The sequence below is a fragment of the Marmota flaviventris genome, chromosome 18, assembly GCF_047511675.1.
Source record: "Marmota flaviventris isolate mMarFla1 chromosome 18, mMarFla1.hap1, whole genome shotgun sequence".
In the NCBI taxonomy this organism is placed as follows: Eukaryota; Metazoa; Chordata; class Mammalia; order Rodentia; family Sciuridae; genus Marmota; species Marmota flaviventris.
In genome coordinates, this window is record NC_092515.1 from 8,713,127 (window position 1) to 8,739,531 (window position 26,405).

At 45.2% G+C, this 26,405-nt stretch overlaps 1 protein-coding gene across 1 annotated transcript; it reads left to right on the top strand.

Annotated features, from left to right (window-relative positions):
• The first annotated feature begins 1,641 nt into the window (after positions 1-1,641).
• Positions 1,642-25,675, top strand: Znf541 (zinc finger protein 541). Its single transcript, XM_027945946.3, has 15 exons — positions 1,642-1,948; positions 6,864-7,107; positions 8,728-10,579; positions 12,423-12,481; positions 12,752-12,911; positions 13,187-13,360; positions 14,364-14,685; positions 19,359-19,422; positions 19,952-20,094; positions 20,456-20,559; positions 21,611-21,686; positions 22,197-22,285; positions 24,387-24,527; positions 24,706-24,887; positions 24,987-25,675. The coding sequence occupies exons 1-15, from the start codon at positions 1,642-1,644 to the stop codon at positions 25,156-25,158; spliced, it is 4,089 nt and encodes a 1,362-aa protein (XP_027801747.2). The 3' UTR covers positions 25,159-25,675.
• The last annotated feature ends 730 nt before the right edge of the window (positions 25,676-26,405 follow it).

Below are 26,405 nucleotides of genomic sequence, written 5' to 3' on the forward strand. Positions count from 1 at the left end.
AGTCTCTTTTTTGTGGTAGACTTGAGGGCTTGCTCTTTGTCTTTGGTGTTCTGCAGTTCTGCTGCTGTGACATCATGGAGTGGATCCAGTTGTGTTTATCCTGCCATCACCTTGAAACACTTGGTTATTACTTATCATGAACTTTTAAGTCTGGATTTGTGTGTTTCTGCAGTTCTAAAAACTCTCCCACTACTGTCTTTTGAAAGATTCAATTTCTCCTTCATTCACTTTCTTTCTTCCTTTTGGGACTCCATTAGGTCTATGTTAGACTTTTGAGTTTGCTTCTCCTTTCATACATTTTCTCAATTTTTTGTTTCTTCATTTTTCTGCGCTGAATTCTAGGAGGATTTTTTCAGATTGCCCTGCCTATTCATCGTTTCTCTCATCAGCATGGTTTAATCTGTTGTTTGACACTTCCAGTGAGTTTTTAATTTAAATGTCTTTCATTTATAGAAGTTTCTTTTAAAAATGTTTGTTCTTGTCCTATAACGACGTGTTCTTTTCTTATCCCAGTTTTTTCATCTCCCATTATTCTGTAGTTTTCTAGTACTTGGGGGGCATCTACTGGCTTGTGAGTAGAGCTTTTCATTTACTTAGTTTTCCTATAGGCTCTTCAAGAATCCCAGGGCTTCATTTTCTGTGAGCTGAAGGCTCAAAGTTTTCTTTTCCCATATATCTATTATAACCCCAACTTCCAGCTCCCAGGGTAGTATTCTTTAATAGAAATATGAGTCATGTATAATTTTAAAATATTCTATAAGGCACATTAAAAATTAAAGGAAATGGGCTGGGGTTGTAGCTCAGTGGTAGAGTGCTTGCCTAGCATGTGTGAGGCAATAGGTTTGATCCTTAGCACTACGTAAAAATAAATAGATAGATAGATAGGTATAGGTATTGTGTCCATTTGCAACTAAAATATTTTTTTACAAAAGGAAGCAGATAAAGTTTATTTAGTAACATATTTAGCCCATGCCTCTAAAATATTGTCATTTCAACATTTATTCTATATAAAAACCTACTCAATTTACATTGTTTTTGTGTTCAGTCTTACCAGTTCAAGTTGTATTTTACCCTCATACCATGTCTCCATTGGGCCAGTCACATTCAGGTGCCTCCTGGCCTCATAGGATTAGTGGCTGTTATAGTAGACAGTGCAGCTCCGGGCCTCCTACCTGGGTCTGAGTTCTCCTTGGGCTAACCTCTGGCTTCGAGTTTTCTTCTTGTTGGCATTGGGGTTTTACTTAACTGTCTTTTGAGCTTGGCTATGCCTTAAAAATTGTCTTTTGTCACATTTCTACGTGCTTATAGCTGGAGGAAGAAGTCCATTCAGTTCACCTTGTGGTAGAAACCTTTTCATGATCCTTTTCTTTGCCTCATTTACACATAAGGAAACAGAAGCTCCCGGAGCTCCAGTGACTTGCCTAAGGTCAGGTGGCTGTTAGGTGACTGAAATCAGACTTGTTTCGCCTGTTCCTGTTTAAATTCCAAGTTTGTGCTCTACCCACCATGCCACCTCTTAATTTTGGTTCCTCCTTCTTCATTTTCAGGAATTAGCTGCTATCAAGGGCTCTGTCCTTTCTCTTTACACGGCCTTGCTCCTCTGGAGAGTGATTCTTGGCCAAGAACTGGGAGCGAAGAACCATGGACCAGTACAGCCTTGGGGACGAGGGTGCCCTTCCATCAGAAATGCACCTGTCTTCATTTTCAGAGAGCCAAGGGCTCAACTGCAGTGATACCCTCAACCGGGATCTGGGTCCCAGCACACGAGACCTGCTCTATGCTGGCCTGAGTGGTTTAGACCTGGACCCCAGTCTCCCAGCACCTGACATGCCCAGTGAGGTATTGGAGGACAACTTAGATGCCCTGTCCCTGTACTCAGGGAAGGACAGTGATTCTGTGAAGCTGCTGGAGGAATATGCAGATCCGGAATCTCAGACTTCCTTACAAGGTGAGGCTGTCCACTTGGGCGGAAGGGCCTGGCGGAATAGTTGACAGTTCCTGCAACCAGCTAGGGATTGAATCGGCATGGATTGGTCAAGAAAAATTTCCTCTTTACCCAGTGACTTAGGGAAAAGTTTCTTTATTTCCCCTATTTTGGAATTGTTACCAACTTCCTAGTAAAGGAAACAGAACACTAATCCAAGGGAATAATATTGAGAACACAGATGTTTGGAGATACCCTAATCTTTTGCTGGTATGTGGAAAGACCTTAAGGTTTACAACTTTCCTATCATTACCATATCTCAAGGGCTCTTTTCATTTTTCCAGATTGAACTTGGGTCCTGTTCAATTCTGCTTCTTGGTTGTCTAACTTTCTTAGGCTTCACTGACTTCATCCATAAAATAGGGGGATAGTAATATTCCCCCTGCTTCCCTGCAGAATAAGAACAGTAAGAAGCAAAAGAAGAAACAGTTGTAAAAAGCACTTTTTTCACCATAAAGCACTAGACAGAGATTGGGTTTTTTTGTTTGTTCATTTATTTTGGTTTTTTAAAAATATTTTTTAGTTGTAGTTAGACATAGCACGTGCTAGGCGAGCACTCTACTGCTGAGCCCCAGCCCCAGCCCCCATTTACTTTGTTTTTTAAGGGAGTCTTTTTAAAATTACTTTTAGCTGTAGATGGACATAATATCTTTTTTTTTTTTAATTTTTTTATGTGGTGCTGAGAATTGAAGCCAGTGCCTCACACATGCTAGGTAAGCGCTCTACCACTGAGCCACAACCCCAGCCCCAAGATAAAGAGTCTTGCTGTGTTGCCCAACACTCCCAGACTCAAGCAATACTCCTGCCCCAGCCTCCTGAGTAGCTGAGACTCTTCCTGTGTCACCAAGCCTGGAGATGCATAACTGTGTATACACATGTCCACATGTACATATGTATACGTACACACCAATACAGTGATATTTAATTGTAAATAGACCCTTGATTTAGTTCTAAACCTTTCTCTTCAGTAATGGAGGAACAAAAGGAGAGCTAATGAAATAATTAAATAACTTGGTTTGCCTTTAGGCTTCCCTTACAAGATAAATTCATTTGTTTTTTTGTTTTTGTCTCTCTTCATCATTTCCTGGGTAAGTTGTTTAAATGAGTTGACTGAGCTAGAGTTTTGGGACATTTATAATTACACCTTGTGTATCTGAAATGTCCTGCAAAGCAAATGTTAATCTTAACTGGGATAAATAGCTCAAGAAGTGCTCTTGCGAAATGAAAGCTGAGGGCTCTGGCTCCACAGAAGATGTAGTAGACAGATGATACCCTTGCCACTTTGTGGCCACAGTGACAGAGTCATGAGGTATCATACAGGACAGGGCAGCTGCAGAACTGCAGGCACTGGGCCTGGCGGGAGCCAGTGGTTAGGATTCTCAGCCTGGGTCACCTGGACATTACATGGAAAATGCTGGAGCATAGCATATGTGTATATTTTGCTGGGAAGACATACTAACCTTCGTCAGATATTCACAAGGTCTATATAAATGATTAATCTAATTCAACCTTCCCTGAATTTGCTTTACATGTGAACTTTTTTTTAACTTTATAGAAAAGGAATCCACTGAATATTAAACTTCAAGTCTTTATAATTCTCTCCCATAAATTCAGGTCCCTATAAATGCATAGGCTTATTTTAATTTCTTCTCATTCTCTTGCACTCTCTTTTGGTACCAGGGATTGAATGCAGGGGCACTTTACCCACTAAACCACATCCCCAGCCCTTTTTTTGTATTTTATTTAGACAGAGGGTCCCACTGAGTTGCTTAGCACCTTGAGTGTGGAGGCTGACTTTGAACTTGTGATCCTCCTGCCTCAGCTTCCTGAGCCACTGGGATTACAGGTGTGCACCACCGTTATGGGTCTCTCTTTTTCTTTTTTGAGATGGGATTTCACTGTTTGTTGCCCAGGCTGGCCTTAAACTCCTGTCTCAGCCTCCTAGGCATTAACCAGAATATATTAATTGAGACCAGAATACAATAATTATTTTAATTAGAAAAATAATATGTATTTATTAGAGAAGACTTAGAAAACAAAGAAAAGAAGTGAGCAAGAAGTCTCCACCCTGGCTTCCATACATAACCCTTTAAGTGCACGGGTGAAGTTGCTCAGCCATACATCGATTTTTGGTTTGGGTTTTTGGTGGTGGTGGTGGTGGTTGTTTATCTGTTTTTTGCAGTACTGGGGATGGAATCCAGGGCCTCACACGTGTTAGGCAGCACTCTACCACTGAGCCACACCCCAACCCTATATACATAGTTTTATAGTGTTAATATTAAGTTCCTAGAGAGAAGAGGATTAAGCTCAGTAGGAGAGTGCTTAGTCCCTGGTTTCCATTCCCAGTGCTGAAAAAACATGTAGTTTTGTTTGAAGCTTTAAAACAAACTTAAGGGCTGGGGCTGTAGCCCAGTGGTAGAGTATTTGGCCTAGCACAAGTGAGGGTTTGATCCTCAGCACCACATAAAAATTTTAGTAAATAAATTTATTTAAAAAGTTGTTAATAGATTTAAAAAAACAAACTCAAATGTATTTGTTTTAATATGTGAAGGTAGACAGTACAACTTATTGTAACTATTCCATTGAATTATTAGACCACATTCTTGTTACACTGTTAAAGTCTTTGAACAACTTTGTACATATTGGATTTTCTGTTGGATTAGTTCTTTGAACATTTTTCTCAGATAGAGCATATGAACGATTTTGAGCTTTATAACACTGCTTTCTAGAAAGTTCAAGTGGCTTCTCAGGCCAGTGACTCTGTTTGCCTAATTTTCAACATCCTTCCAATTTTTTACAACATTTTGTTTTTTTGTTTAACATTTGCTTTAAGGAGCATTTAAACTAACTCACCAAGGCTGAATGAAGACTATATCCAAAAGGAGTCTGATTTGTCCTTATTTAAACTGGTGGAATTATTCAGCTACTTAGCACAGTATTCCTTTATTTCTTTTATTTAATGTCAGAAAATGAAGGTAACTGAATACAATTTTGTTTCTTTTTCTTTATTTCTTTGTTCTTGGTACTGGCAATTGAACTCAGGGGTGTTTAGCCACTGAACCACATCCCCAGCCTTTATTTTATTCTGAGATAGGGTCTCCCTAAGTTGCCAAAGCTGGTCTCAAATTTGCAACCCTTCTATCTTGGCCTCCCCAGTTGTAGGGATTACAGGTGTGTGCCACTGTGCCTGACTTCACACAGTATTTTCTCATATGAAGAAGATGAAGGCCAGGCAAATTAAGAGACAAGTGGTCTAAGGCCACAAGCAGAGCTGGAACGAGAGTCCAGTTTCCTTTCTGCATGTCTGCCAGCCTCAGACATTCTGCATTTTGGATTCTTTAGTGCAACTCTCTTCCTTCCCCAATCATTGTGCTGCAGTCGCTAGATTCTTGGATCTCGTCTCTGTAACCTCCCAAATAAATGGATATTTCTAAACTTTCCATCTTGTAGGATGGTGTAATCCATTTTGTAGGACAATCTAATGGTTAGAAACATCTTCCATTATCTATTCATTTAACATTTATTGAGTGTTTGCTAGTGCTAGGATGCTAATTCCAGGATCTGGGAACAAAGCAATGAGCTGGACAGTCCTTGTATCCATGGCCCATTGTTTGTACTGGTCTATAATCAGCTTACCTTTAATCTTCATTCACTGAGCCTAGTTCTGTCCCTTAGAACAAGAGAGAAGCTCCCTCCTTCCCTCCTCCACATACTGGCCCTTCCTATACTTGACACCTCTCCTACTTGAGTATTCCCAGTTCCTTCAGATTTTCTTTAGGTGACATGATTAATAAAAGTACCTTCTTTCATTTTACTCCAAAGATACAGAAAACATGGGAAATCCAGACACACAAACAGAGGAAATAGAACTGACCCATCCTGGGCTGGGTCAGTTGGTAGGGTGCGCTGCATGCACAAGGCCCTGGTTTCAATCCCTAGCACCACGACAAACAAACAAAAAACCCTGACGCATCCTAACAGTTAGTCTATTCTCTCAATTTCTCTTCAAATTTATTTTTGTTTTAACAGCCAGGGCAATTTTGTTTTGCAGTAGGCTGCTTTTTTTCAGTAGTGTAGCACAAACAGCCTTGCATCAGATTTTTCTAAGTTTTATTGGAAAAGCTTTTTTGACACAGCATTAAAACCATAAAACAGTCATCTACGTGTCCTTTTGTCAATTATCGGGTTAAAAAAAAAAAAAAAAAACAGTTTTCCAGGAAAAGCAGTGGTTCAGTTAATTCCCTTACAGCTAGATCTTTGCAGAAAGCTATGTTTAAAGTTAAAAACCCAGCTGTGCATGGTGGCACACACCTGTAATTCCAGTGATTTGGGAGGCTGAGGTGGGAGTTCCCAGCTAGCATCGGCAACTTAGTGAGATCCTGTCTCCCCCCCAAAAAAAGGGGCGTAGTGCTGGGGATGTAGTTCGCTGGTAGAGTACCTTTGAGTTCAATCCCCAGTCCTTCCAAAGAGAAAATTAAAAACCCAGAAGCAGAATTGGCTGAGTGCAAAATTTTGTACTTTCCCAAGATTTTGGATTGCATGTTTCTAGGTTGCCCTTCTGTGAATACCAGGTGATGGTATAGTCCTCAAGCCATGCCTTTCTTGGTCACACTGTCCCTGAGAGTTTCATCCTGTCACTATCCCTGTCCCTCCACATGTGCACCCAAACTGGGCAAGTCCTGCAAGTGTGGCCTGACCAGGGGCCCTGCTCCCCTCGCCTGATCCTGAGCCTTGTTTTCTGCACACACAAAGCTGATGACATTGGAGTGAGCATCTTAGGGGACTTGCGAGGCCAGCATGGGCTGAGTGTTAGAGTGCTTTAGTGGTGCTCTCTGATTTCCCCAGCTGTATATAACCTGTGCTTTCTCCCTCTGTCTAGACCTGGGGCTAGGCGCACTTAAGGTGCCCAGAGAGGCTGACGAAGGAGGCAGGGCCACCTCGGGGAGTGCAAGGAAAGGAAAGCGACAGCACATTTCCCCTCAAAATCCGCTTCTGGACTGCAGCCTCTGTGGGAAGGTGTTCAGCAGCGCCAGTTCTCTTAGCAAGCACTACCTGACGCACAGCCAGGAAAGGAAACACGTTTGCAAAATCTGCAGCAAGGCCTTTAAGCGTCAGGACCACCTGTATGTAGGAGTCTGGTCAGGAAATGCTGTTCAGGGGTGCGGGGGTGGGCATGCTCCTGCCTTTTTTCCATCCCTCCCAGATCAACCTACCAGTCCTCTATTGGGTTTTCCCACTTCCTGATTCTCCAGATGTGTATCACCTGTGCTGTGGTGGGCATGGACTTGTTCTCCTCACACTTCCAGTGTCCCAGGGCAGGCCTGGCTCTGCCCCAGACAGGTTGCTTTTCAAAGCCTCCAGATTACACCAGTGAGGAAATCATTGCCTTGAGTTGTAGATGGGACCCTAGTGGTTTAAAAATGCTCCCTCCCAAAGCAATTGTGTCTTGGAAGAGTTTGGCTAACTTATTAGAGAAATGTCCCGACTCCCTGGTAGGTGTCTGAGGACAGTGTTCAATTCTGAAGATGGTAAAGGAGCATTAACCTCTGTTTTTCTTACTTTTAAAAACTCTTGATTTGAAAAAAAAAAAAATGTTTTAAAAAAGAAAACCCAACTTAAGAGTTAGAAGCAGAATTCACTGTTTTTAACATTTTAGGAATAATAAACTTTTCTTGCCTATAAGGAAGGAAAAGAGAGTGCTTTCAAACTAAGAGGATTGCAAGTGGGAGAGGACAACACATTGCATTTTTACAGTGCAGAGGGCTTCGGTGAATCTAACTTCCATTTTGTCCTCTGGCCCAGCCCCACCCAAGGGAATGGAAGTAATCTGATCATACCACAAGTTGGTTACAGGGCTACAACTTAGGTTTTCTGATTACTTCTCTGGTTGCTTTCCTCAGAAGGCTAACTAACCTCTGGGGAGAAGTTTAGTCACTGGACATCCCCCGTGGTCATGTGCACTAGGGCTATCTAGAGCAGCACTGTCGGGACCCCAGAGGGTGATCTACTCATGTGTTTGTAAAATATTAATAGAGATGTAGGTATGAGGTAAATATAGTACATATTTGTATGCATTCACACTTGGAGACATTATAGGCACATTTGGTTGGTTTGCGCTAGAGAATTTTTATTGATTGGGTGTCTGCAAATTGATTTCTTTGCTGTGGGGTATTCTAAGTATCTGTCTCTACAGAAAATCTTATGGTAAGGAGCAGACTCCTTTGTTGCAGTAAGGATAATCCCTTGGCATCTCCTCAAAAGTATTCTGTGGAATTCTGCTTCTCAGGAGTGTTAATAGGCTATTTGAATAACAAAGTTTCTGTGGGCAGATGAGAGATGCTGAAAGTTAAACAGTGCCTCCCTTTAAATTTGGCCCTGTGCCTATGAACCTTCAAAGAATGAATAGTTGTTCCCCCACCCCAAAATTGCCAAATGTGTCCAAGCCCTCAGGGGTCATTTCTGAAGGACTGATGTTCCTTGAGAACCCACTTTGGGGAGGTCTGATCTGGCTCCAAAGGACTTTTTTTCTCAGATAAGGGACTTCCTTAAAGGTGAGGGTGAGGTGGGCCCTTTCCAGATTGCTTTGACAGAGCAGGGAGGCTTTGTGGTCTTTCCTCAAGTGCCAAATACCTTTTCTGAGTTGTGGTACAGATGCACCAAAGACACTCAGGGCCACTGGGGTCCTGCAGAGGTAGGCTGGATCCCAGGCACCCACTGACCTCCCTTTTTATGTCTGACTCCAGGACTGGGCACATGCTCACTCATCAGAAGACCAAGCCCTTTGTGTGCATCGAGCAGGGCTGTAGCAAGAGCTACTGTGACTACCGCTCCCTGCGTCGACACTATGAGGTCCAGCATGGCCTGTGCATCCTGAAGGAGGCCCCCCCAGAAGAGGAAGCCTATGGGGACTCCCCACATGCCCATGACACGGCCAGCCAGCCTCCTCCCAGTGGCCTGCGGTCCCTGGGGCCCCCAGAAGCCAGATCCCCTGGCTCTGTCTTACCTAACCGAGACCTCCTACGCTGTATTGTGAGCAGCATTGTCCACCAGAAGATCCCTTCTCCTGGCCCAGCCCCAGCGGGACCTTTGGATGGTGAAGGGAGGCACTCGGCCTGTCCCTGCCCCACCTCATCCGGGTCCTCCTGTACCCCAGCCAGCACCTCAGCAGCCTCAGGGACTCTGGGCACCGAGGTTCCTGAGGAGCCTCATCCCCCACAAAAGGAGTCAGCTCCTGAAATATTCACAGCCATCCATTCAAGAGCTACAGAAAATGGTGCTCCTGATCCACCGGAGTTGGAGTCACCCCTGCTTCAGCTCCCATCTTCCCTGGAGGGCTGGCCTGAGGGCGGCTCCCTGCCTGCCTGCCTGCCTCTCTTCAGAGGCCAGCCTGTCCCTGCCAGTTCCCAGTCATCAAGCCACAACTTCCAGTGGCTCCGGAACCTACCTGGCTGCCCTAAGAGCAAAAACAACAATATGTTTGTGGTCCACAAGCCCCCTGCAGCACCATCCCGAGAAGGCTCTGAGTCTGGCCCCAGACCTGGTAGCACCTCTACCCCAGTGGAACCCGCCCCCAGCATGGGCACCAGCCAAGAGGACACACCACCCTTTGCTTCTGCACTCCTGAAGGCACCCAGCGAGGCCCCAGGTGACCCCAGGTTTGGAGGTGGAGAAGAAGACAACTGGGCTTCAAAGAAGAGCAAGATTGACTGTGAGTCCTTCTCATGGCAAAGCCCCGGGGAGCCTGCTCTCCAGGATGTGCAGAACCCAGGTGGGCTCCCGTCAGATGCCACACCACTCTTCCGGCAGCTGTTCCTGAAGTCACAGGAGTCTCTGGTGAGCCATGAGCAGATGCAGGTGTTCCAGATGATCACCAAGTCCCAGCGGATTTTCTCCCATGCCCAGGTGGCAGCAGCCTCCTCCCAGCACCCAGGGCCTGAGGGCAAGCAGGCTACCCTGAAGTCACTGCAGGGGCCATGGCCACAGCAGCCCCCGCTACCAGCACCCACTGTGGACTCTCTCCAGGTGGGCCTTGGAAACCTGGAGCCAGAAGGATCCCCAGCCCGCAGGCGAAAAACCATGCCCTCAGTACCCAGAGAGGCCTCCCCTGGCAGCACAAGACGAGACACAAAGGGAGGACCAAAAATGGTCTCAGCTCCACCATCCCTCACAGCACAGTCTCTGGATCCTTCCCGGAATCCAGACATCTCTTCCAAGCAATTACGATCTTCCAAAGGGACCTTGGACCTGGGGGACATCTTTCCCACCACGGGCCCTCGGCAGACCCCTTTAGGTGGGGAGGAGCTGTCTGGAGTCCAGCTGTCTGGGAAGCAGGTCCCTGCTGAGAATGGTGTGGCTTCAGGGACTGTGAGAGGTGAGAAGGGCCCAGCCTGCTCCCGGGGCGGAGGCTACAGGCTCTTCTCAGGCAACCCCAGGGCCCAGCGCTTCTCAGGCTTCCGAAAGGAGAAGGTGAAGATGGATGTGTGCTGTGCAGCTTCCCCAAGCCAGGTGGCCATGGCCTCCTTCTCGTCAACTGGGCCTCCTGTGGATCCCACCAGGGATGCAAAGTCCAAGCTGACAATATTCAACAGAATCCAGGTACACGATGCCTCTTTTGGGTGGGGGTGTTGATCACAGTGCAGGCAGAGTTTTGTTGAGTGCTTTAGCATTTGCTAGTTTCCAGCCATTTTATTTCATTTCAGTGAATCCTTAGATGTGATTTTACAGTAAATTCTTAGATGTGAGGAAGTTAAGGTTCAGAGAAATTGTGCTCACCCACAAAAGACCAGGATGAGGACAGTACAGAGTTTGTCCAAGGTCCTTTTTGTCATTTTGTGATTTCACTAAGCCTTTTTTGCTTCCTTTCTTCTGCCTCTCATTTTCTTTTGGATTTGCCTCCTTAAATTCTTCAGAGAGATAAAGGTAGAGACCCCCTGCCTTAAATACTTCGCATGGAATGCTAGGGTGGCTCAGTGCTGGAACCCTTGCCCAACATGCTGAGGCCCTAGGTCCATCCCCAGCACCAATAAAATAAAATAAAGCAAAACCCCCCCAAAAGAAAACCACAAAAATTATTCTGGAATGGATGTATATTTTCTGACTGTGAATCATGGTTCCATCAAATACAAGCAAAACCTCTTGTGTCCCCCATGGTGATGAGCATAAGCCTAGCTCCTCTGTGCATGGCAACAAGGAGATCCTGCTCTGAGGCACTCAGCCACTTCTCTTAGTGACACCAGCATCCATCCCATCATCCTACAGCTGCCCGTTGTTTTTTACATCTTTATTTATCCAACTATCATACAATTTCCATTTTAAAGCATGCAATTTTGTAGTTATTAGTACATTTGTAAGGTTATGCAACCATCACCACTATTTGCCTGAAAATAAATCATGACCCCCCCAAAAGAAATCCTGCAGTCCTTAATCATCACCCCTCATCTTTCCAGGCCCCGACAACCACAAATCTACTTTCTGTCTCTATGGACTTACATATTCTGGATATTTCCTATAAGTGGACTTGTGCACTGAATGTGTGGCCCTTTGTAACTGTCTTCTTTGTGTTTCAAGGCTGTTCAGTCGTGTTTTCAAGGCTCATCCATGTTGTAGCATGTTGTAGTGCTTCATTCCTTTTTATGACTAAGCAATATCCCATTATCTAGACTGACTAGATTTTATTTAGTTATTCCTCAGTAGGTTGTTTGCACTTTTTGACTTTTGTGAATAAGCTGCTATGTAAAATTTTGTGTGTGGATACATGTTATCATTTCTCTTGGGTAAACACCTACTGGTGGAATTGCCAGGTCACATGGCAAGTCCATGTTTAATATTTGACTGTTTTCCAAAGCAGCTATACATTTTACGCCCCCTTCTTCCTTGCAGTCCATGAGAATTGCAGTTTTTCCATGTGCTCACCAACACTTGCTTTTGTCCTTTATGATGATGATCATCACCATTGTTGTGAGTGTGAAGTGTTATCTTATGGTTTTGATTTGCATTTCCCCGATGGCTAATGATGTTGAGTATTCTTCCACGTGCTTATTGGCTGCTTGTATATATTCTTAGAAGAAATATCTACTCAGATTCTTTGCTCATTCAAAATTGAATTACTATTTTATTATTAAATCCTAAGAGTTATTTATGTATTCTGGATGTAAGCCCTTTATCAGATTCATGAGTTGCAAATATTTGCCCCCGTTTTGCAAATTAACTTTTTTTTTTTATTTGTGACATTGTTTGAAGGACAGAAGTTTTCAGTGTTAGTGAAGTCCAGTTTGTCTGTTTGGTCTTTTGTTTTACTTTGGAATCATACCTAAAACCATTGGTTAATCCAGTGTCACAGAGACTCACACCAGCATTGTCCTCTGAGGGTCTCACAGTTTCCACTCTTCTATTCCTGCTTATCTCTGCTGTGTTGGCTCATATGCATTTTCATTCTCAGGGTGGAAACATCTATAGGCTCCCCCAGCCCATGAAGGAAGAGAGCACAGCAGGTGGATGGTAAGTTGCCAAGCCTCCAGCCCTGCCTGGCGCTGCCCCTGGGGGGAGTCCCCCGTGGTTTTCTGTACTGGCTCTGGTGAATGAGCTGGATGCCTTTGTCCTGAGAAGGATGCTTCAGCCCATGGAGAACATGAATATCACCTCCTTTTTAGGGTTTATCGAGTGTTGTCAGTGGATTAGTTAAAAACAAAACAAAACAAACAAAAAAATCTGTGACCAAGAATGGAGTCCCATTCCCCTGTTCTTCCCTCCTGCCTTGTCTACCCACAGTAACCAGCAAAATGGAGGTCCCACAGACTGGACAGAGCCAAGGAGTACTTACATCTGCAAGAACTGCAGCCAGATGTTTTATACCGAGAAAGGGCTGAGCAGCCACATGTGTTTCCACAGTGATCAGTGGCCTTCACCTCGGGGGAAGCAGGAGCAGCAGGTGAAGAGGCATGATCAGCGGCACCCATGATTTCAGGGTCTGACAGGCTTCGGGGTGTGTTTTTCTCAGGTTGAAGGCTGCCCCTGGGAAATGTGGGTCAGGTCCAGCCATTCTGGACACACTGTCACAGTAGGACAGCACGTCTCCTCAGCCTGGTCCTTACCCCTAGCCTCACTGCCTGGAATTCTGCGGCAGCTTTCTAGCTGTCCTCAGGAGCAGCTCTCAGTCTCCTGCTTGCTCTTTCTCTTAAAGAGCCATCATCTCTCCATGTTCAGGTGTTTGGCACAGAGTTTTGCAAGCCTCCAAGACAGGCGCTGAGGCCAGACAGGAACGGGCAGAGTTCCCCAGGAGCCAAGAAGCCCTTGGACCACATGGCCACAGCCCCTTTGGTGATCCCCGTGTCGGTCCCTGTGGCTCCAGCACCCTGCCCCCTGGGGAGCATGGCCAAGGTGGGTGCTTATCTGTTTGCTTCTTCCCACTGCTTTTCCCACCTGTTGGTGGGAGCTGTGGAAAAAACACAAAACAAATGCTCCAAGGAGTCCTGACTCTAGAATTACTTGGTTTGCACATTCATTCAGTCATTGAGCATTCACTGTGCCCCTCTGTCAGTCCCAGTGCTGGGCAGTTCTGGGTACCCAGCAGTGACCACAACAGCATAGGCCCTGTCTCATGGGGCTCCCAGTCCAGACAGGAATAGGCATCCCAGAGTTTGCAGGGCTGGGGGACTAAGAGGAGGCCCCTAACCCAGCCTGGGGAGATCAGGGAAGGTTTCCTGGAAGAGAGACGTTGGAGCTAGGACCTGGAGGAGGCGGAGGAGTGGGGCTGGCAGGGAAGAGGGCATTTCCCAAAGGTGAGGGTGAGTACTGTGAGTTGGAGCAGTGGTCTTGAGCCTGTACTGTAGGCCTGCACCTGGAGAAGCTCAAGTGGGACTCAGGGATAGGGTGACTGGACTCAAGGTCCCTTTAATCAATGACAATCCCATTGTTGGTGTCATAGGACCTGCTGTTATTTGAGTGGAATAATTTTTCATTTTTGTCACACCATCATTGCATCTCTGGCCACTTTTTTATTTTATTTTTTTTGTGGTACTGGGGATGGAACCCAAGGTCTTACCCATGCTAGGCAAGCGCTCTTAACCTTGAGCTACATGCCTAGCCCCTGGCCTCCGTTCTCTCAAGTGCTAGGCATTTGAACCATTGACACTCTCTAAATGGGTATGTGAAACTGCAGCCTTGGGGTGTCACCAGGCCTGGCCTCTCGGCTCTGGCTCAGGCATGTCTGGGCAGTGCTTCAGCTTCCAGTGCTGTAGGGTTGGGTGTGGCTGTTCTGAGCATGGGAGTTCTATTGCCCTCTGTCTCCATGGACAGTTCCCTTTCCCACTCTTGTGTCACCCTGAATATTCCAACAGGTGGCCTCAAGTGAACTCTCGTGGTTCTGAATTCTCTTCTCCAGGGACAAGAGAAAGATGGGGAAGAGAGAGACAGTAAGGAGAGCAGCCAACATAGAAAGCGGAAGAAGCGCCCCCAGCCCAAGGCATTGTTCATCCCTCCTCCACCCTCTGCGTTTGGGGAGCTGGGCCCTGGAGGATGCCACCAGAGCTGTCTGCGGTCTCCTGTGTTCCTGGTGGACCACCTCCTGAAGGGCTTATTCCAGTGCTCCCCCTACACACCGCCTCCAATGCTCAGCCCCATCCGGGAGGGCTCGGGACTTTACTTCAACACTCTCTGTTCCACGTCACAGGCTGGTCCCCACCAGCTCATCAGCTCTGTGCTTGGTGAGTGAGCCCAGAGTCCCCGCTTGCAGGGCACCACCTTTCTGCCTGCTTGCCTTTGTCTTTTGTTAAATAGTTTTATTGAGATATAATTCATGTACCATTCAGATCACCCATTTCAAACATGCAGTGTTTCTGAGGGCAGTCACAAGGTTGTGCACCCATTATACAGTTTCACATTAGGGCATTTTAATTATCCACAGAAGAAGCCTGTGCCCACTAGCAGTCATATCCCCTTCCCAGCTTACACCCTGGTAAGCCCATGCCCTTCCCCTAGTCCTGGGTAATCACTCATCTCCTTCCTGTCTCTATGGATTTACCTGTTGTGGATATTTCATATACAAGTATTCAGATGTCATGTGACCCTTGTGTCTAGTTTATTTTACTTAGTATGATGCTTCTAGGGTTCATCCATGTTGTTAGTGCTTCATTCCTTTTTATGGTTGATCGATAGAATATTGAATGAATGGACCACATTTTGCTTATCCATCTGTTGATTGGCTTTTGACTTGTTTTTACTTTTTGGCTATTGTGAATAATGCTGCTATGAACTTTGTGTACAACCTTTTGTGTGTATGAATGTTTCTGTTTTTCTTGGGTAGATACCTAGAGTACAATGCTGGATCACATGGTAGCTATTTAACTGTTTAAGGAACTACGAGACTATTTTCTGAAATGTTTGCACCACTTTGGATTCCCACCAGCAGTGTATGAGTTCTGATATCTCCACTTCCTTACAAACACTTGTTAAGGACTCTACCACTGAGCTACATCTACAGCCCTTTTTTATTTTATTTTTTGAGACAGGGACTTCCTAATTTGCTGAACTTGCAATCCTCCTGTCTTGAACTTGCAATTCTCCTGTCTCAACCTCCCAAGAAAGTGTGTGTCACTGTACCCAGGTTGGCCTGATTTTTTTTTTTAATTGTAACCATCCTAGTGGGCATAAAGTGGTATCTCATTGTTATGGGGTTTTGGGGGATTTTTTGGATTGGATGCAGGAGCGCTTCACCAGTAAGGTATATCCCAAGCCTTTTTTTAGATTAGTAATTTGACATTTTCCTTTTTAAAAATATAGACATAGCATAAATTTCCCTTTCCACACTGCTTTTAGCCACATTTCTTTAAGTTTTAAAATGTTGTATATTTGTTTTCTTTCCTGTCAATATTTTCTAATTTTTTAAAAATATTTAATTTTTAGCTGTAGTTGGACTCAATATCTTTATTTATTTATTTTTATGTGGTTCTGAGGATCAAACCCAGGGCCTCGCACGTGCTAGGTGAGCACTCTATGCTGAGCCACAACCCCAGCCCAATATTTTCTAATTTATCTTGAGATTTCTTTGGTGCATTGATTATTAGAGTATGCTATTAAATTTCTATTTGTGAATATTTCTATATTTCTGGATTTTCTAAATTACCTTTTTCTATGATTTCTAAATTAATTCTGTTGTCGTCATAACAGATACTTGGTATGAATTCAAATGTATTGATGCGTATTTTATGGGCTGGGATGTGCACTATCCTGGAGAAGAATGTTCCATGTACATTTGAGAAGATGTCAATGGAATGCTTGGTCTAGGGTTTATGTTGGTCTAGGGTCTCGTATTTCCTGTTAATCTTCTCCCTAGTTATCCTGTCCATTATCAAAAGTATTGAAATCTACAGCTTTTTTTTTTTTTCAATAGAGAATTGAGCTCAGGTACCTTACATATGCTAAGCAAGTAAGGTACTGTGCTGCATCAACAACTCTTGAGTTCTACGTTTTTGTTTTTTCTTATTTTTGTTTTGGGAATTGAACCCAGGGGTGCTTTACCACCAAGTTACATCACTAAGCTACATCACTAGCCCTTTTTTTATTTTGAAACAGAGTATCACTAAGTCACTGAAGGTTTAGAAAAGTTGCTGAGGCTGGTTTGAATTTTATGTAGTTGATCTTTAAGTTAATTTTAAAAAATGCAATCCTCCTGCCTCACCCCTGAGTCACTGGGATTACAGGCATGTGGCACTGTGCCCTGCTGAGTTCTTTATTAAATCCTTTGATACTGTCAGTTTTTGCTTCCTGTACTTTGGGGCTCTCTTTAGAGGTGTATATATGTTCGTTTATATATTTTTTCTGCAATACTGGGGATTGAACCCAGAGTCTCTATTTTATTTATCTATCCATCTATTTATTTATGAGGTGCTGAGTATTGAACCCAGGGCTTCATGTGTGCTTAGCAAGTGCTCTACCACAGAGAGAGCAGGTGCTATTTCTTTACTCCACTACAGTTCTGCTCCTTTGTGCTGTTATTGCAACATAGATTAACATGTCTAGATGTTATTATTAGGTCCATAATACCTTTTTTTTTTTTCAATACTGTGGATTGAACCCAGGGTTCACACATGCTAGGCAAGCACTCTACCAGTGAGCCACATCCCAGACCTTTTTAAAAATATTATATTTTGAGACAGGGTCTCAGTAAATTGCCTAAGCTGACCTCAAACTTATGGTCCTCCTGCCTCAGTTCTCCTGGAGTAACTGGAATTACAGGGATGTGCCACTGTGCCCAGCTATTATCATATGTATTTTTAAAAAATATTTTTAGTTGTAGATGGACAATTTTGTTTATTTAGTTTTTTTATGTGGTGCTGGGGATCAAACCCAGTGCCTCATGCATACTAGGCAAGTGCTCCACCACTGAGCCACAACCCCAGCCCTCATATGAATTTTTTATGTAGTTGATCTTTAAGTTAATTTTAAAAAATGAAGTTATACTACCTTTGTAATTTCCTACATGATTGCCTTTTCCAGCCCCCTTTTTTTGGTGTGGATTCCAATTACTTTCTGATGTCACCTACTTTCAGCCTGAAGATTTATCTTTAGTATTTATTTTTTAAAACAATAACTTTAGTGAGATATAATTCACATATGATTCATCCCTTTAAAGCACATACTTCAGTTAGTGTTTGCTTAAGAGTGGAATATAGATTTCTTTGAAGTTGTTAAATCCATCAGGTCTTTTACCTAATGGACAAATCAAGTTTAAAAATTCCTTTATATATCTTAGCTTGTTTTCTGGTGCTGTTGACCTGCAAGAGAACATATTTTTGCATATACAGGTGAATGTTTTGCAATTTATGTATGTAAAAAAATGTAGGCATTAAAAATATTTTATTGAAAAAAAGCACATACTTCAGTAGTTCTTAGCATATATACTGAGGTGTGCCACCTCGCCATAATCAGTTTTCAGACACATTTATCATAATCAGTTTTCAGACACACATTTCTAGAGAGAAACTGCATTCTTAGCAGTCACTTCTTTCCTGGCCTCTTGCCTATCCTGGGCCAGTACTTATCTACCTTCTGCCTCTATAAATCTGGTATTCTGGATAGCTCATAGAGGTGGAGTCATGCAGTATGTGGTTCTTTGTGTCTAGCTGCTTTCGCTCAGTAAACTTTTAAGCTAAGTTTGCTAGCAACAGATTTTCTTAATTTTTAAAATCTAGGAATGTTTTTGTTTTACCTTCATTTTTAAAAGTTAACTTGCTGGACACAGGACTCTTGGTTGACAATCATCTTTAGCACATTGAGCATGTTTTTCCACTGCCTTCTCACCACCCTTGTTTCTGGTGATAAGTCAGTTGTTGGTCTTGCCAGTGTTCCTTTGATTGCCATGGGATTTTTTTTTCTCATTTCACTTGCGATATTTTATCTTGACTTGCAACATTTTGCCTAAATGTAGACCTCTCTGTTCATCTATTTTGAGTTCATAGAGATTCTTCAACATGTATATTGTTTTTCGTCAACACTGGGAGGTTTTTGGCCATTATTTCTTTAAATATTTTTCTGTCCCTTTATTCTTTTCATCTGGTACTCTCGTCACACCTGGTTGCTGCACTAAATTGTGTCTCTTATTTCTCTGAGGCTCTTTTCACTTTTTCTTGTTGTTTCTTCTCTGTTCTTCAGTTGCATGAGGATCTGTGTTCAAGTTTGCTGATTACATCCTTCAACCACTTCAGACCTGTTGAGGCCTATTTTGGCTATTGTGCCTTTCAACCCCAGCATTTACATTATTAAAAAAAATCTCTCAGTGGTATTCTTTGGTGAGAAATTGTCATTCTACCTTCTTCTACTTTTTTAAACGTGGGAGCTGCGGAGAGAGGTGGCCTCCATCTTGGCTACAGCTGCCTGGTGTGTAGCCCTTGGAGGAGCACTTCTCCACGCGTGGCGCTGGTTGTGGCTCAGATGCCACATACTTTCATTCTTCCCCAGATTTAGTCAGTCATGAGTATTTCTGTAGACACTATATGTCCTTAGGACAATTTCCAGAGACTTTAACTTACTGTCTTAGTATCTTTTGTGATTTTCATCTATTAGTTTGTTGTTTGCTAAGTTCCCTCCTCTTTTTTGAAAATCCTTCCACTCCTGTGGAATCTCTTTTTTTAAGTTTTTTTTTTTTTAGTTGTAGATAGACACAATACCTCCATTTTATTTATTTATTTTTATGTGGTACTGGGGATCGAACCCAGTGCCTCACATGTGCTAGGCGAGTGCTCTACCACTGAGCCACAGCCACAGCCCTCCTGTGGGATTTTAAAGGCCCATTTTCATCTGTATCCACAAATGCTGGTCAAGGGCCCTGTGGGTCACATCTGGTCAGTCGTCTTGAGGCTTTTTTCTATGTGTTTTCTAGATCAAGTGGATGGCTCTTTTGGCATCTGTGTGGTGAAGGATGATACTAAGATCAGCATTGAACCGTGAGTTACAACACACTTAGAACCTAAGGGTCCTTCCCACCAAGGGTACTTTTATCCCCGTCACATTTTTGCAGAACTCCTTCTTCACAGAGAGGTCAGGTCTAACTCCCTGAGAAGTGGGGGTTTCTCCAGATTATGTAACAGTTCTCCCAATACAGTTGAGCACACAGAGGCAAATGTCTGGGACCTTGGGGTTCAGGCAGAATTGCTAATGGCCCAGTGCCAGGCTGGAGAGTATCTGTGGGGTATGGCTAGACAAATGTGGCCAGGTATCAGCAAGTAACTTCCATGTCCTAGAGAGGCACCCCATACCAGAAATCTGGCCATAAAGGAGCACAGAGGAATGAGGCAGCATCCCTGGAGAGCCTGCACTTGTCTGTCACAGTGATGAAAGGCCACGTGTCCAAGAGATGGCAACAGGTTTCCATAGAGCAGGCTGTGGCTGAGAGGGCACCCAAAGCATTTCTATTCTATTTCCTGTCTTAGTCACCTTTATGTCCATGCATCTGTACATGTGGCCTCGTTTCAGACACATCAACATAGGAAGCCGGTTTCAGGCTGAGATCCCGGAGCTGCAGGAGAGGTTGCTGGCTGGAGTTGATGAGCATGTAGCCTCTCTAGTCTGGAAGCCATGGGGAGATGTGATGACAAATCCAGAGACACAGGACAGAGGTGGCTAATGCTTTGGGGTCATATTCTCAAAGCCCTTCCCCCCAACTCTAGGAGTTTCCCCCTGAGTTCTCCCTGACCAGGAAGTATGTCCCCTGGGGTAGGGAGGGGAGGACTGGCCTTCAGCGTATATTGCTTCTCTCAGGCAGCATTCTCCCACTTCTGTCACACAAAGTTCCAGGCAGGGCTTCTGCCCTCCCCCCTTGTCACCCTTTTCTCATTCTGTACGTGGTGGAGATGTGTGAGGGGGGGAAGGTGACAGGGAGCCCCTCTCGCTGTCCAGGAAGGTGTCCTCCCTGGTACCTGCTGACTCCCTCTTGTCTCCTCTCTCCTGTACTCGTTCCTTTCTCACTTGGAACCACAGTGACTGAGCTCTGCAATGTGGCCTGCTCCAGCGTGATGCCAGGAGGGGGCACCAACCTGGAGCTTGCTCTGCACTGCCTGCATGAAGCCCAGGGCAGCGTTCAGGTGAGTGGGCCAGGGGTCTGGGGGCTCACAGCTAACAAGGCTGAGAGCGTGCTGCAGCCCATCCTCTGCAGGGACCTTATGTGGTCCTGTGAACTGACCCAGGAGAATGCTTAGCCATGGGCTCAATCCATCAGTTAGTTATTCTCTGAGACAAATCAGGGTCCTGGGGAGGGAGAGCCCAGTGAACTGTATTAATCTGAATTATTTACTGAGCTTACGTTTGCATGGTGTATAAAAGCCTTTGATGCAACATGAGCACCTCATTCCATGCACCCTCTCCCAACCCTGAGGGTTAGAGAATAAATTAAAAGCATAATAGAAGAGTCGCACTGCCTGTGTTGGAGATGCAGGCAACGAGTGTGCCCCAATCTTGCTTTCTGTCAAGCGGAGAGCCATGCCTGACTCCTGATGGATCCTCAGCAGAGTGATTCGTACATACTCATTGAGTATCCTCTGGGTGCCTGCAGTGTTGTGGGCTTGGGGTCAGTACAGCCCTGGACTCTGTCCATGTTTTGGTGCTCTGCGATTGTCGTCACTGCCTTGGAATTCTTCACACTTTTGGAAAAAAAGTCCCTGCTTTTATTTTGCACTGAACCCCAAAAACTATGGATCTGGTCCTGACTAGTGTTACACAGGTGGTTGAGACAAAATCCTTGCCCTCATGGGCTTTTAAGAGTCAAAATGGGAAATACGTTTTAAAATTTTATTTCTCTAACAGTAAGTACTAGGAGAAAGTACAATGGAGGCAGTGTGCCAGGGTAGTGCTCCTTCAAACACCAGTCATTGATGGGAGTAAGTCTGCACTGTGTCCTTCACTGTGGAAGCCACAGTGGTATGAAAAAAACAGTGACGCCACCTACACTCAGATTGATGTCATCATGTGCCCACAGACTCTCCACCAATCCAAGCACTGACTGCTTTGAGTAGCCCTGGGATTGGGAGAGACTTTAAGGTTGGCTGTGTTTTTCAAATGAATGAAAGAATGGGAGTGGTCCTCCCATATGTCCTTCACCTCCCTGTCCTGTGTGGCCTGCACCTCCTCTCATTCCAGATTGCCCTGGAGACTCTCCTACTCAGAGGACCACAGAAGCCGCGGACTCACCCACTGGCCGACTATCGCTACACAGGTGATTGGAGCAAGGCTGCTGGGATGCTGGGGCCTGGCTGAGAGCCCTGCCAGCAAGTGAGCTCTGAGAGCAGCTCGGCCTCTGCCTCTTGGCCTTCTCCCCAGGCCTCCACCTGCCTGTCTGTCAGGGCCTGTCCTTCTGGAGTGCCTTTGATAGCACTTCTTTCTGCTTCTTCATCCTTTCCAGTGGTTCCCTGAGGACCCTGCCCACCCGAGGTGGTGATGGTGCTCCTGCAGGGAGATGAGCTTGGGTTCAGTGGTTGAGTACACACAGTCCTGGTGTCAGGCAGCCTTGGTCGCCACATACTTTTGGCAAACCTCTGAAGCCTCGTTGCCACATCTGTAAACCAGGGAGAGTAATGGAACCACCTTGTATGGTTTTTGTGAAGATGATATGAGACTGGTACATAATTGGTACATGGTAATGGATTTAAGGAGAAGTATGGTCTGCATTTCAGCCATGGAGTCACACGGAGAAATGTCTTCCCCTCTTGGTTATCTTCTATGACAGGTTCAGACATCTGGACCCCCATGGAGAAGAGGCTGTTTAAGAAGGCATTCTGTGCCCACAAGAAGGACTTTAACCTGATACATAAGATGGTAAGGCAAGTGAGGGCTGGGCAGACCAGGCCTACGCATGCAGCCACAGCAAGCTAGGGCCGTGCCCCTCAGCTGCCTTGGTGACGCTGCTCTCAGACTGTAGAAGGTTGTCATCTCAGAAAGCCAAGCAGTACAGAAATCTGTTCTGTCCTTAAAACAAATCTCCACGCCCCTGACCACTGCCCCACTTCTGATTGATAAGGTTATTAGCTGCACATACTCAAGTACAAGATTTGTAAGTTTTGACATATTTATATGCCCGTGAAACTATCACCATAATCAAGATAATGAACATATCCATGACCCCCAAGAGTTTCCTCCTCTCCCTGGCAGTCCACCCCCCATGCCACTTGCTGCCTTTGATAGCCCCTACTCTGCTTTCTATTACTATAAATATGCTTGCACTTTCTAGAGTTTTATATTAGTGGAATACTCATTTAGTATGTGCTCGGCTTTGTCTAGCTTCTTATATTCAGCATAATTTTTTTGAGTTTCTTCTTTGTTGCATATATTAATAGTTTACCCCTCTTTATTTCTGAATAGTATTCCATTGTATAAGACATTTGTGTGGTTTCCCGTTTGGGGCAGTTATAAATAAAGCAGTTGAAGCTACGTGCGGTGACACACACCTGTAATTCCAGCAGCTTGGGAGGCTGAGGCAGGAGGATCACATGTTCAAAGCCAGCCTCAGCAACTTAGTGAGGTTCTCAGCAACTTAGCGAGACCCTGTCTCAAAATAAAATACAAAAAGGGCTGGGATGTGGCTCAGTGGTTAAGTGTTCCTGGGTTTAGGGTACAAAAACCTGTGGTGAATATTCATGTACAAGTTTACTCTCAGAACTCATTGACCTTTTTTAAAAAAAAATATTTACTTTTTAGTTTTAGGTGGATATAATATCTTTAGTTATTTTTATGTGGTGCTGAGGATCAAACCCAGTGCCTCACATGTGCTAGGTGAGCGCTCTGCCACTGAGCCCCAGTCCCAGCCCTGAGCTGATCTTTGTTGACTAGTACCAGGTCAACATAGTCTTGTATATTTTCACTGGTTTCATTGTTTTGGGTGGGAGGGTAAATCTGGTTCCTGTTTTTCCATCTTGTTCAGAAGCAGAAGTCCAACTTCTGTTTTTGTAACTTGGTGATGTTTCTTAGGCAGAGGATATACTGTTTGACTCCTCTTTTGTGAACATACACAAAGTTGAAACAAATTCTCATGGAGAAAGTATTTTCTGCAGTGATCTCACTAGCCAGTTCAATTTCATGAGACAATTCTCTTTCTAGAGCAATTACATTTTTCTTTCTTTTTCTTTTTTGTGCTAGGGACTGAACCCAGGGCCTCACACATGCTAAGCAACACTATGTCACTGAAATACATCCAGTTCTCCATTCTGCTTTTACAAATTTTTAAAATTGTTTTTAAATATTTTTTAGTTGTAAATGGACACAATATCTTAATTTATTCTTATATGGTGCTGAGGATCAAACCCAGTGCCTCACATGTGCGAGGCAAGCGCTCTACCATTGGGCCACAACCCAGCCCCAGTTTTTAAAAAATTTTTTCCACATCAGAGTTATTTTTAATGGAATCTCTTTTAATAGAGGGAGGATCAAGTGATGATATTAATTGAATGTCCTCTACTCAAGCTATGAACTGAAGACTTGGACCTCCTGTTCTGTGGACCACATTTATGACGAGGTTTCCAAGGCTGTATCTTGCCAGAATGTCTGTGTGGTATTCCACAGAACCAGGGCATTGGTTGAAACTGGTGCCAGTGGTGAACACATGACTGTGGGCATGACATCACAGTGAGTGTCCTCACTTGGGGGTCTTTGTGGGCTGCCTCCTACAGGGAGGGATTCCTGGGCTGGCATTGCTGATTCATGTGTGCCGGACTTAGATGTTGGTAACTATTATGTGGCTTCACCTTGGACTGCTTCATCACCCTGGGAGGGTGCTGTGGCCCTCTACCTTGCAGTGAAGGGGCACGTCAGACCAAGGGGGAGAGCTGGTGTGGAAAGTGTCTGCCAGTGCCAGCTGACAGGGCAGGATCATGCCTGGTCTGTGGGGTGCTGCCCACGGCCCATTTCTGTTCTGTTCCACTAGGTCCAGACAAAGACTGTAGCACAGTGTGTTGAATATTATTACATATGGAAAAAAATGATCAAGTTTGACTGCGGCCGAGCCTCAGGGCTAGAAAAGAGGGTCAAGAGAGAGCTGGAAGAGGTAGAAAGGACAGAAGAAAAGGTAGAGGACCCAGGAGGGAGAGGTCTGGTTTGCAGGCGTACTCCCTTTGCAGCCTGAGCCTGGGGGAGGGACTCCTAGGGAGGTATCTCCCTGCAGAGAACATGTTTGCCTGCCAATCTGTGTCTCCCTTACAGGGGGACAAGGTTAGTGCCTTACATTGTTTTTAACCCCTTTGCAGGTCACTTGTAGCCCTCGGGAGAGACCCAGCCACCGACCAACTCCTGAGTTAAAGATAAAGACCAAGAGCTACAGGAGGGAGTCCATCCTCAATTCCAGCCCAAGTGCAGGCCCCAAACGGACCCCCGAGCCACCAGGGAGCGTGGAGAATCAGGGCGTTTTTCCATGCAGAGAGTGTGAGAGGTACCTGGCCTTTTCCTGGAGATGCTCACAGATGGTCCCTTCCTTGAGTCACCAGCCTCCCTCCCTCCTCTGACTCCTTGTCCTCTGGTAACTCCTCAGGGTGTTCGACAAGATCAAGAGTCGGAATGCCCACATGAAGCGGCACCGCCTTCAGGAGCATGTGGAGCCTGTTGTCAGAGTGAAGTGGCCTGTGAAGCCATTCCCACTAAAGGAGGAAGAAGAGGAAGAGGAGGAGGAGCTGGGGACAGACATTGGCCCCCTGCAGTGGTGACTTCCTGCTGGCAGCTAGTCTGCATGGGGTCTTCAGCCCTGTTCACCTTCCTGGCCTCTCTGGGGTGTTTGGGGCACCCCTCTGCCTCCTCCCACCCTGCTGCCTCCCATTGGCCAGCTTCGCTAGCAAACTTGGTGGGCATCTGACCATAAACAGGCAGAGAAGCCACGATTGGACAGCTCTGAAGTCTCGTCGACGGGACAGGGGCTCTGTTCTCTTTAGGTTGATCATCTCCCCTTCTTTCAGTCCCAGGTTGCCTAGAGAGCAGGGAGGCTTATAGGCGCAAAAGGTCAGATCTGGATAGCTCTTAAATCTTAGCCTCAGTGTTGGGGTTTGTTATATGCTTAGATAAGGCCAAGGTGGGGAAACACCTTAAGATCTCCAACGTTTTGGGTCCCCCTCCGGAGCAGGGCCTTTCTGCATTCCAGAGTCCCTTGTCTCGTGATGACTTGTACATTGTTTAGTGTGTTTTTGTACGTGTCTACTTGTAAATCTTATTAAATTGGGTTCTTGAGCAGCTGTCTTCTGACTTCCAGCCATGGATCCCACAGAGGCTTCTGGGCCACAGCCACCTGTTAGGGCGGAGAGGTGGGCGAGGCTGCTGGCACCTTCCGGGAGGGCCTGGTGAAGTTGGACGTGTCCATCTGTGTGTCAGTCCAGTATGCATTTATTAAGACTTTGCAGTAGGACATGCCAGACAGTTCCCAGTCCTTGAATGGGGATGTGGTGAACAAGAGTGACAAAGCCCTTTTCTTCAGGGAGATTCCATTTTAGGAGCAGGAAGGTAGAAGCAATAAATAAGCAAACAAGGTGATTTTAGATAAGACAGGGAGGGGATATGCTTTGTCCGCAGTAACAGAATGATTTAAGCATCAGGACACTGGTGGCTCTAGTGGCTCAGCTGTGAAATGAAGGACCCCTGGCGGCAGGTGGTGGCAGTACCTCACCTGTAGCAGAGGCCAGAGGGGCAGGAAAGAGCAGGGCCTCTTTTCCTGTGTTTCCCAAGGGAAACCTGCAGTGCTTTCCAGCAGACTACCCCTTACACCTCATTGGCCAGGACTGTGGCCTGTGCTGAGTTCTAAACTGGTCCCTGACAGAGGGAAGGAAAATGACCACAGTCGTCTTGAACATTCAAGAGCTATCTCCAGAACAGGGTAAAACTCTGTTCCCTGAAGCTTGTTGCCACCTGAACAAAACTTGAATCCTGTTAGCCAAGAAAAGAAGACAAAACAAGTGGCCACTGGGTA